At 43.2% G+C, this 12636-nt stretch overlaps 1 protein-coding gene across 4 annotated transcripts in view; it reads right to left on the bottom strand.

Annotated features, from left to right (window-relative positions):
* GHR (growth hormone receptor) overlaps positions 1–12636 on the bottom strand; it is a gene marked incomplete at its 5' end in the record, with an annotated part of 278629 nt that overhangs the window by 150060 nt on the left and 115933 nt on the right. For 3 of the 4 annotated variants that reach the window (XM_082382300.1, XM_082382302.1, XM_082382301.1), the window contains one exon: positions 11926–12006. In XM_082382300.1, coding sequence (XP_082238426.1) covers positions 11926–11995 — 70 coding nt within the window. Of the gene's footprint in view, positions 1–11925; positions 12017–12636 lie in introns of those variants that run through there. The other variant, XM_082382299.1, reaches the window with a different exon arrangement.

Below are 12636 nucleotides of genomic sequence, written 5' to 3'. Positions count from 1 at the left end.
TTCCAGAGTTCAGCTGAAATTCCTGCAGAGGTGAGTACTACAGATAGTTAGGTACCATGGAAATCCTAGGACACGTGAGGCAGTGTAGCGTGCACTCTGGGGTCAGACTGCCTGGATTGGACTCTCATGTTGGCCTTCGCTAGTTATGTAAACTAGTTACATAACTATTCTTGGTGTCCTTACCTAAAGCAGGGTAATAATGGAACTTTCCTCTTACCATTGCTGTGGGAATTAACCAAGGTTACAAGTATAAAGTACTTAAAATTGGATCCATGAAATGCTTCTCTTGTTCTTGCAATGAACTGGTTTTAATTCTCTCTCCCTACATCCCCACTTCACCTGGTGACTAACCTGGGAAACTGTGCCTAACTCCTCTTGGTCTCGTGTCTGTCACATGGCAAATGCTCAAAGAACGCTCGTTGAACTCAACTGACTTGCCCGGTGTGACTCTCAGCATCAGAGTCAACTCACTCCAGACCCACTTGCTGGATTGATCAGATTCAATTTTATTAAAAGTATAAGAACTAGAGCACTAAGGTTTTTATCACACTTATCCTCTGAGCATTCATTGTTAAAACTATAAATATAAAACAGTGTCCTGTTTCCTAAAAGTTTATGCCATCATGCCTTAGTTCTATTGTTGAAAGCATCTTAAACATTAGAATCCTCTTCTAGACAGTTTTCTGGAGTCATTATTAAAATTATCTTTAGCTTCCAAAACTTCCTTGTGCAACTGAACTGCTCCTTTTAGGCATATATTGTTATAATTCAAATTCTACATGTCTGTTTAGTTTGCATGTGTATTTAAGGCCTCAGGGTTTGGAGTAACTCAACTGAGGCCAATAACAGTTACCAGTTGTTGACTACTTTTGTGCTTTTCCTGTGTCATCTCAGCAGGTGCTTTACTATTGTTACCTCCTTGATGGTTTTAAACAAGTTCTTTTCCTCCCATTTAACAGAGGAGAAAACTGAGGCTCAGAAAGTGTAAGAAACTACGAAAGCCTTTGAAGTACATGCTGTCAGTGCTCTGCTGATATAGATCCCTTAACCATTTATATGCACATGGACTCCCTGTGCGCTTTCACTCCCAACACCCAGCACCTGTGTCTCTGTCGGCACCTGGAGCCATCTTGACCTGCACTTGGAGAGCTGATAGTGTCTAGGAATTTATGACCTCCAAGGGTCGCCCTTAACCATCAACTGAGGGCTGTTCTGGACAACTTGAAGCACTACTTCTAGAGGGGACCGAGCCAGATACCATCCCCATCATCCACCCCACCGTGGGATAGCACTTGACATTGCATTCTTGCTTGTTTTTTTTTTCTTTTTTAGCCTTTTCCCTGTCTCATTTCCCTACTCCCTGTCAGTTTCCCCCTGGAATATTTTTCTAATAATTCACTTTCATTTGAACCCTTGTCTCAGCATCTGGCTTCTGGGGAACTCAACCTAAAAAAAATCACACAATTCATTAATGATAGAGCTGGGATTCAAACCCAATTCTGACAAAGTTCAAGATCAATGCTCTAAAATCCCCAATCTAGACTGCTTCTCCTGACGATGGCAGAGAAGATAGAAGCAGGAATCAGATATGACTGGTGCAGAGACTTGCTTACTGGTCCTACTCCCTAAGCATCTCTGTATGTTCTCTGAGTACGAGCCAAGGCCATCTGACCAGCCTCTCTCCTCACTCTCCAGAGAGTTCCTCCACAGGCCCCCTTTACCCTCTGATGGTCTAAGCCTCTGGCTGATTGCTGCTGCCCCAAGGAAGTCATAGCCAAGGGCAGGATCACAGAACCAGAGGGACACTGTGTATAACCAAATCAAGTGCAGATCAAACTGGCCTCCTAGCAACTAACTGCAGAAATCAATCAGTAATCTACATGGTATTTATTGAATACCAACTGTGGGCTCAGTGACGGCCATGGTCCCCTCATTTCAGCCTGGAATTTCAGCCTCTTCCTTCTACCTCCTGCTTTAAGGCATCCATTGACTCTCCGCCATGCGAAAGGCTTCTGACTTTGGGTTTATAGCAACCCACTCTCAACCAACATGTTGGAGAAATCACCCTCTGCCCAAATTTGATGGTTAGGGAATAGTTTCATTTTAGATACATCTCATGTTAATGAAAGTGCTACATATCCTTTTGTCTTTAATATTTTTTCCTTCAGGTAAGATTTTAAGACATAAAAATACAGGCTTTTAGTACCCATCCACAGAAATAAGACAAGACAGGTCATACTGGGGAGTAGCTACACTTCTGCCTTTCACACCTATAATGGCTATATAAACACGAGTTTGACACGCATATATGGCCAGGGTATGCACAGGAGTTAATCTAGGTCTTTCTATTCCTCGATAAGAGCTTTCCAGGAAGTCAGGCTTAGTGATAGCTACAAAGGGAGAGAGAGCTAGTCAGCCATGCTTATGAAGTTCAGAGCAAACACTCAGAGACTATGGTGCTGGCACGGCTCACAAGGGAAGCCGGGCACAATCACAAACCAGTTCGTAAACTTGGCCAGGGCTGTCTGAGCACAGCACCTCGGTACTTCACTGTATTCTCCACCTCACAAGCTAATCTGGTCAGACTGTGCCCTGACATGGGGCAGGGCTCTTTGACTGGTTCCCCCACTTCCCCGACTGCCCCACTCTCTTCACAACACATCCTTTCATCGTTAGCTATTGTTAAAAAAAAAAAAAAAAAGCATGGTACTTCTTGCTTCAACCAAGGAAGCAGCCGGCCCACTGGTTGGGTAGCGGAGGAAGGAGCATTGGTCCTGAATGTTACACAGCCACAAAATGGTCCTTTCCTAAAAAACTGAGCTCTCAGTTTGGGGGAAGCCAAGGCGTGGTAAACATCACCAATTCAATCTCCACTAATGTAAGTCTATTAATACTGAATAACACACAGCTATCCACTAGTCAAATATTCTGAACGTTATTTCTCCTTTTACAAATTTGCAAGATTTTACTAAAAGATTAGATTACACAAAATACAACTTTTTTCCATATTCATGGATGAAGAAATTAAGGATTTTATCATATACCTGATTTAATTTTGAGAGTTTCATACTTCAAGATGGGCTCTCATTGGAAACTGGAGAAACCTGTTATTTAAGGGATGAGGCTGGGAAAACTGATCTAGCTCTCCATAAGATCCCTAGTCATGGTCTTTCGTAATCTAAAGTTCAATGTCTGAAGGGGCAGAGAAAACTTGAATTTGGAATCTGCAGGCCTCATTATACCTCTCTGTCAATATTTGAGGAGATTTAATCAGGTAGGTGGGGCACAGATAAAGGTGGTGTCAGGGGTAGGTGATGGGTGACTGGTTTATTCAATGCAGGATGTTGGCCAGTAGCTGGTGTATGAGGTACAGAGTCCAGTCACCTGGGAAAAGGTTGGCAAGACTTATAAAGGGCATCAGGCTCCCAGGCATTGGTGTGTTGGGCAAAGTTCTGACCCTGGGCGCATCTGAAGTATATAGCAGGAAAATGAGAACATTCCATCCACAGGGAAAGCTCACAAATCAGGGCTTCGGGTAGGGCACAGGGATACTTGAGGCTTCTTGGAGAATAGCTTCTACAGTTGCACAGCTATTTCCAGACACTTTCTACTGGAAGGGGGTCCAAATCCAGCCTCTGCCCTGGTTAGGGCTGGACATAATGGAGCATTAGTGACAATTGTGGACAATTACTGGGAAAGTTCCAGGTCAGGATTTAGATGTTGATTCCCTTAAATAAAATGAAGATCTACTCCATGTGTCAGAATGCTAGAGGAGGGGATACAGGGGTGAACAAAACATCCGCCATGAATTTTCAGGTCTAGTGAGTTTTAATCCATAACTATTTATTACACAGAGCATGCAGTGGTCGTTTTGTCAATCATTCGAAAACAAATTGTGTATATTGCAAGCTCAATCCAGAATTTGTCACACAACTTAAAACACAGATGTCACGACAACTTCATTTAGAAGAGAGACACAAAACAAATGTCGCCTCCCCAAACCCCTGATCCTCTACCACTGGCTGCCCTTCTGCCCATCCCTGTGTCCTGCATCTTGGGGAAAGCTTCTAAAACAACAGACAACATCCTGAAACATTCCTTCCATGGTTGGGACATGCGCCTCCACACTCTAATACCTGCAACCCTGCTGTGGAGCTGTAACACAGACACTGTAATTAGTTAAGGTTAAGGCTTAAGGCTGGTAAGTCGTGACATAAACAGACACAGAGATTCCTGATAGATGTATCTGATGAAATATCGTGAATTCATTTTGGATGAATTTGGGAAATACAGACCAGAGAAGACTGATTTGCAGCTGAGGTTGAAGAAGTGCTCCAGGCCCCTGGGCCTCCCGGTCTGTGCAGTGCCGGCCAGACGGGGTGCCACGGAATCCTCTCTGTACGATCAGTTGCATCCAATCTCAACGTGTGTTTATGTCACACATCGTCACCACCCTTATGCTGCTAACTACACATGAGGAGGAAGCTTCGCTCTGAGTCTGAGGGATGACACTGTTGACAGCCTGTGAGTGTTTCTGGAAGAGCCCAGATGGGACCCTGGTGCCTGCTGCTTGTGAAAACTGATGGTGGTCCTTGGGCTGTGGCTGCTGGCGACTCTGCCTGATGACAAGTTAGACATCCTTAACTATGTCTAGCAGGCAGTTACAAGGAGCAGGGGATAAGCCCCGAAGATGCCTTTGCGGGTGGCTCTGAAACGCCTAGAATTCTATATCATCAAGTCTAAGGTTAAGGGTTTAAACTAAACCAAAGTAACACATTGACTTAAAAGCAGGGTGAGAAGAAAACCACCTCCCACAGGTTCTTCCTGAGAGGGTTTTCCTAGGGAAAAGGTGCTGGGTGATTGAGGGACCCTGGGGCCCTAGTTATGGGGGATGATTATCAGGCAGAGAGAGGCTGGCCGGGCCAGTCCAAGCCAGCGTGGACTTCTGCACAGTTAAACTTGGGTCAGCTTCCACTAGAGGCAGAAACCCAGGTGTGTCAATGAGCAAGAGCTGGTGGCCGGCACCACACATCAAACACATTCCGTCAACCCCGCTCCTGTCCTCCCATAACGGAAGCCCTAGTTTAGGCTACTGAACCAAAGGGGTGTGGAGACATTTTGCACACCAGGACCGGCTCTTGTCCTGTAATGGTTGGCAGATGACTGTCCTATAATCTAAGGCAGAAGATTGGAAGTATGGTTCATCATTGGCATGTGTGACCTGAACGTTCAAGGTTCAGGCTATTCTTGGGTGGTCCCCGTCCTTTTAATACTAATTAGCTGAGGCGCAAACCTCGTCACTCACACTGCCAGCTGCTTCACAGAGGTGAGTCACGTAGCTACTGTGTAAGCCTCGCCGACCTCCCAGATTCTGCTCAGTGCATAACTCTGCTGCCCTCGACTCATCCTGCGTATATTTTATTGCATTCCATGAGATAAGTACATATTCTAGGGATGATCAAATATCTGGGGGTATGTCAAGGTCTCGGGATTGAGTCATGAATGCGCAGAGACTACACAGGTATGGAGCTCAGGCCTTTGTCCCCGCTGTGGACCCTCAGGGCACAGTGACCAAGCCATAGCACAGACATACTGCAGAGGGGAGCGGACAGCCGTGGGACCCGGGCTGGGCACAGGCAGGAGGGGTTCCGGGAAATGGCACAAAAGAAAGGTTGCTTAGATACTCTGCTGTCATCAGTCTCAGTGTTTCCCCCTCCACAGAGCTGTTCCATGCAAGTACCACTTCACTGCTAATAGGCTGAACTGCGTGCTAGGGTTTCACTCTGTTAAAAGTGAGTCACTGCTGATGTTGATAACATGAACTCAAGACGCAGAAACTTTGAAATGGATGGAGTAAGAAAGCTCTGCCAGTTCCCAAAGTCAAAAATCCACATGTAATTGGACTCCGAGTGCTCCGCAACATCTGTCTACAATCCATCTATTTTGTTTCAGCCGCCACTGGCACACTTGCATCGTCTCTCCTAACCTATTACAACCACCTTCCTCCGCATTCATCGCTCTCCAACTCACTTTGACTCGATTACCGGCTGTATTTCCAAAAGGACAATCTAACAGTATTATTACCCTGCTTAAAACTCTTTAATAACCTTAGGGAGCCATGATTGAATTAGGTTTACTTATCTGTCTTCTCTTCTATAGACCACGAGCTCCTTAAAGGTAGAAACATAAATTCAAAATTCATCCTTGAATCCATAAACGTGCTCGATAAAAACTTGCTAAAAGTCCTCATCACACACAAAAGTCTATGCATATCTTCCACCGGCATCATCCAGGTAGACGAGACCAGAAGCTCCGTCGCCTGGCCTGCTATGACCTGAACTCCGGCGTCATAGCACCTGTGACACCAGGAAGACCAGGTGATGTAGGTCTGCTAATGTCCACGGCACTAGAAGAGACTAAGATTTCTTCTTGCCTCTTGAAGTAAAGACAGCAGTGATCTTAAGTTCTATGGCTTTCTCCCTCACTTCCAGTGTGCATTCAAGGAAAGTGTGTATTGTTCCTTCTTGAAAACATTTTTAACAGGCCCACCCTTCACTGTTTACCAACTGTAGCCATGACTCTAATACTTGCCTGAAATATATCCTGTATGTCCTGAAGCTCTTAGGGCTCTGTGGAGCTTCACCAGCAAAGGGGCATGAAAGTGTAAGGTTTATTTAAAAAAAATAAAATGTTCCTGCCACTGTGTCATTACTTCCTATCTGTTAGCAATGAGAATAGAGGTGTCTTTTCTTTCACACAAGTGCTGTGTGTGTTTGCATAAGTTTATGAAAAATGTTCAAAGGTGTACAAAGAACATTATTTGGGGAATCCTGGTTCCTTTGGGACATGGCATCTCACTCCTAGTGTAAGTTTTTTATCTTGACTGGTATGGAATGATATTTAGAGTGATAAGATACTAATTATGTGCTTTGCCTGCAAACCATGCCATGTATATACACACACATATATTACACATAAATAGTTTTTTTTTTGGCTGCGCCATGTGGCTTGCGGGATCTTGGTTCCCCGACCAGGGATCAGACCCGGGCCCTGGCAGTGAAAGCGTGGAATCCTAACCACTGGACCGCCAGGGAATTCCCTGTATATGCTTTATATAAATATTACACACACACACACACACACACACACACACACACACACAGAGTACCATCATGAACCTCTTACCTGGCCTACAACTTTAAGAACTATGACTTGCTTCCTCTCCAAAATACTACCCATCCTTCAAGACTCAGCAAGACTTGCCTTTTCCATGAAGCTTTTCCCATCTCTAGACCTTCTGTAATTTAACTCGAGTTCACTGACCTAAGTTTACGTCCAAAGGGAATAATTACAAACACAGCGCTCATGTACCAAGCACTCTGGCCAAATGAATCGTACGCCTTCCACAAAGTAAGTGCTCAAAAACCCTCTGTTGGATGCTGTGTGTGTGAAATAGAACCACTCATTCCTAGCACAGTGCCCCGTACATAGTGTAAACCCAGTGACTGGCTGACTTGTTCTCCGCGTACACCTCATATCTGCACCTGTGCACGTCTTTTATGTTGTTCCCTTATCACACACGCTATTCCTGCAGCCACCCCCTGCTCTTCTAGGCCTTTCAAAGTCTTAACCCAGTACCCTAATATCTGCTGAAATAACACCAACCTCCCCTGTGAAGTTCTCTCTGCTTCACCACATCCTGAGGTGACTCTCCTCTCTTCACTCCTCTTAAAGAGTGTAGTTCAGCCCACTATTTCCATAGTTAATACATTCTGCCTCATACAGTAATTCTTTATACATATGCCTGATCTCTTAAGTCATGATAAATTCCTTGAGGGAAGGATCACTGTTTTCCTCATAGCCGTAATTTCAATCTTTAAAAATGGAACGCTCTAAAGAAATATCTGTACATTGAATTTGTTGAATTAACTATTCCAGTCCACCTTAATTTAGCCTTTTTTAGAGCATCTTGGCCATCTGTATTCATCACACAATCTAGACCTTAAAACTATACAGTCTCTCATTAATTTCTAGAAGTTCCTCATATCCTAACTAGACTGAACTTCTTCAGGTCGGGGCTAGCCTGCTCCCACCTTACACTGCTGAGGTCAAAGAGGAGGCTCACTTGTGGACCCACAGAAATAGGAGAGGTGTAACAACGTGTAACAGGCGCTCCTCAGAAGAATATTTGTATTCATTAAGTCTTTACGCACGTTTCTCATTAAAATCATCTTTGTAGAAGCAGCAGTTTCCTTTTTAATTAATGTATTTTTATTTTTATTTTTATTTACTCTTGGCTGCATTGCGTCTTCGTTGCTGCGCACAGGCTTTCTCTAGTTGCGGTGAGCGGGGTCTACTCTTCGTTGCGGTGCACGGGCTTCTCATGGTGGTGTCTTCTCTTGTTGTGGAGCACGGGCTCTAGGTGCACGGGCTCAGTAGTTGTGACTCGTGGGCTCTAGAGTGCAGGCTCAGTAGCTGTGGCGCACAGGCTTAGTTGCTCCGCGGCATGTGGGATCTTCCCGGACCAGGGCTCGAACCCATGTCCCCTGCATTGGCAGGCAGATTCCCAACCACTGCGCCACCAGGGAAGCCCAGGAGCAGCAGTTTTGATGCAACTAGTTGACAGTTCAACCCTGTGAAGCCCTCTGAAAATGAAACGTTGTTGCTCATTCCTGATTTTGGAGTAAGAAATTCTTCCTGAGAACACTTCTACACTGTTGGTGCGAATGTAAATTGGGGCAGCCACTACGGAAAACAGTATGGCAGTTCTTCAAAAAACTAAAAATAGAACTACCGTATGATCCATCAACTCCACTCCTGGGTATATATCCAGAAAAAATGAAAACACTAATTTGAAAAGACACATGCACCCCGATGTTCATAGTAGCACTATTTACAATAGCCAAGACATGGAAGCAACCCAAGTGTCCATCAACAGACAAACTGATAAAAAGGATATGGTATATATATACAATGGAATATTACTCAGCCATAAAAAGAGAACGAAATTCTGCCATTTGCAGCAACGTGGATGGACCTGGAGGGTATTATGCTTAGTGAAAGAAGTCAGACAGAGAAAGACAAATACTATATGATATCACTGATTTGTGAAATCTAAAAAATAAAACAAACAAATGTATATAGCAAAAGAGAAACAGACTCACAGATACAGAGAACAAACTAGTAGTTACCAGCAGGGAGAGGGGAGGGGAGAGGGGCAAGATAGGGGTATGGGATTAAGAGGTACCAACTACTATATATAAAATAGATAAGCCAAACGGATATATTGTACAGCATGAGGAATTATAGCCATCATTTTGTAATAACTTGGAATGGAATATAATCTATAAAAGTACCGAGTCACTAGGCTGTACACTTGAAACCAATATAATATTGTAAATCAACTATATTTTAATTTAAAAAATTAAATAAACTGTGGTACATCCAGAAAAAAAAGAAAAAGAAAGAAATTCTCCCTGAGAGTATGTAACCTGCCTTGAGGATCAGATGTAAAGACTAATTAATATTAAGGATGAAAGACAAACAGAGAGCATCAATTACATCACATTAGCTAATACAGTGGTGGCACTGTTCGATGCTTAGTTCTCATTAAATTTCCAAGAGGGCAATTAGACTTAATAAAAAAATCCTCTTAGGGCCAGCATAGTTTAAATTGCTCATCTGCCTAAGCAAGAAGAGCCCTGCTCAAGGCTTCAAGTGACAACGTTCCTCAGGCATGCAGATCTGTCATCTCCTCCCAGCTCCTGGGCAGTTTTTTTCCCCGTGATGCTTCCCAGTTCCTTTCCTCAGCAGTGCCACCTCTTCCACTGACCAAACTTAATTCAATGAATGGCTGGTGAAACTACAGTAGCATCTTTTTTTTTTTTAAAGTCCTCTCTTACAGTTTTAGTCTGCCTCATACAATGGGAGAGAAAATAAAAATAAAGTGATTTGGGTACAATCCAGACCTGGCAGAAAAAGAAACACATGGCCCATGAATGTCATCTGAGATTCAATCCATGTCGTATCAGGAGATCACTCTGGCTGAACTCATCGGATAAATGGCCAGCGCCAGCAAACACACACACACACACACACACACACACACACACACACACGCATACACGCTCATGTTCAAACATGGTCATCTGCACCTTCTTATATAAACATCATACCGCGTCCTTAACAAACCCCAGGCCATTTTAAGGTAAGAATTTTGGAGTAGCCACATATTCCAAAGGAATTTTGGTTAGCCTACTAAGAAAAAGAAAAGGAGGAATTTTTTTCCTTTGCTAAATTACTTAGTATGTGTAAGTAATGTTAAACTATGTGATTTGTATTTACTATAAACCATTGCCTTTTCTTATGCTCTGCTCCCCCCAAATAAACAAAGCAAACATAAAACTATCAAAAAGCAAAAAAAAAAAAAAAGCAAACATAAAACCAGCTAATGGTTTTGTTTCCTCTATGAAGTGAAAGGCTTGCTAAAATGTCAAAGCAGTTGAAAGAGGTGCCCTCTGCAGACTCTTTAGGTCAAAAATGTAACTTGAGCTCTAGTCTTTTAGCTGGGGATACATTTTAAATTTTCTTTAAAGATTTCCTTTGCCATACTTTTCATTTCACAAGTCTTTTAAATTCCTCGAGCCTTGCCCAGTGGAGTGAAAGTCACCTTAATGAAGAAAGTAGAGACCTAACCACCATGACTTTGGAATAGCAGAGGATCTCAGCTGTAATTCTTTGGCTCAGAACCAGGGTCTAAAACCAGCCATGGGAAAAGCTGCTGACACGGAGCCTGCAATTCCCTCCATGTTTGACTTGCAAAATGTTGACATTATAACACCAGAGAGACCCCAAAATATTTCAAACAATTATGACTTCTTTTCTATAAATATTTTAAAATTGTTTTAGGAGATAAAATAACATATTTTACACTTCTTGTTTTCTTAGTTACTCTGGTTGCCCTCAGCAGCTCACTACTAGGGATTTATTTTTGGCTCGAAGGTCAGGGAGGACATTTTAAGGCACTACTTCTGCTGCTAAACTGTGTTTTCCAAGATGAGTTGCCTGTTAAGTAGGGGAGTTGGCCGCTCTTAAAGCAACAAGTGACTGTGGTATCACAGAATAGGAGAAATGATGATTTCTTTCCCTTGTTGAAGCTCAAGCAAGAAAAAAAATCAAGTACTCAAGATGATATTTTAAAAAGTCTCCCACCCTCGTTACGAGCACAGTTTTCTTTCTGGGCAGAAAACTACTTTTCATTCCCTTTCATTTCTCTCCTGTTCCAGTTATTGCCGTGTGAGACCTAAGTTTGAATACATGGCAACTCTTCCAATAGGAAGAGGGTATAAAGAGGGAGGGAGAATTACAGAGATGGCCAAGGAAACTCGTGACTTTGAGTATATTATCCAACTATTTCGGGTGTTTCCTCCTTCAGGTTTAGCCAAATGGTAATCACCCAGAGAGTAAGAGGTAAAATTTATTTGCAATCTGCAATTTCCACTCTCAGAGAATATGATTAAGAGGACTTAATTCTGAGCTCTGGAAATAGGCTGTGATATCCTTCGTCACAGATGAGCTGAGCGATCAGTACGTTAATAATCCTTCAGTGCAATTTCAATCTCTCTCCCAGAGCCTGAGGACCAAGAGACCTGGCTTGCCTTCACCAGAAATGCCCTCAGCATGATTTGCAGCATTTATTTTTGACGTGGAAACATCAGGTGCCAAAGCTGACTACTCTTTTCCTCCTAAAAACATCCCCAGAAACATCCTCCTGGTTTGTGATTTTAAAGCTACAACAGGTTTTCTGTTTACTTCTACTTAAAACTTACCTCTTTTAATTACATCATCCAAAGAACTTAGATTTAACAAATAAAGTTCAGTGTGGTTTCAAAACACTGCAGGTGGGAATGGAAAAGCAGAACTCACCTTGACTCCCAGAAAAAGCATCACTTGAGCCTGCCACTGCCAAGGTCAACAGCAGCTGCCAGAGATCCATACCTGTAGGACCTGCAATCATACAAAGAGGAATAAGATAAAGGTAAGCAACTAAAAGCAGACTATTTTCATTAAAAATTGTTTAAAGACTGGCTAAATTATGAATGAGTTGACATGCACAGCAGCTCTAGAAGGAATCTTTGTAAGTCTTTCACTGCCCTAGAGTCTCACGTTGTCATACTTTTCATGAGGGCAAACAGCAGGTTGTAATAAATTCTACTTCCGGTGGGTGCCTGCCTCAGGAAATAACATGGACGCTAGAGATTTTCACATCCTGGCCGACAGCCATAGAACCACCACACAACAAATGACCCCCACGCATTGCTTCCATAACAGGGCCAGTGTGGTTCACTTTAATTTGATCTGGAAATAGAAACTCTTCAGCAGTATCACCAAGCAAGGGGCCTTGAGCTGGACAGCCCATACAAGGGAAAACAAAACAACCCACTTCAGTAGTAGTAAAACTTCTCCAGTGTGTGTCCCAGTGAACAAAAGAGCTCAATTAACACTCAAAACACTGTGCTAATGAGCCATCCTAAGGAGGTTTAACCAGAAGGCAGCAGTAAGGAGGTGAGAAGCAAAAGAAAACAAAACACTGGCGCTTCCTAGGTGGCCTCCCCTAGGACACCTGGTGTCCTTGTG

The sequence above is a fragment of the Balaenoptera borealis genome (assembly GCF_965194805.1).
Source record: "Balaenoptera borealis genome assembly, chromosome: 2".
NCBI classification, from domain to species: domain Eukaryota; kingdom Metazoa; phylum Chordata; class Mammalia; order Artiodactyla; family Balaenopteridae; genus Balaenoptera; species Balaenoptera borealis.
The sequence above is the reverse complement of the archived record's forward strand: the minus strand, read 5'-3'. Positions and strand labels throughout refer to the sequence as shown.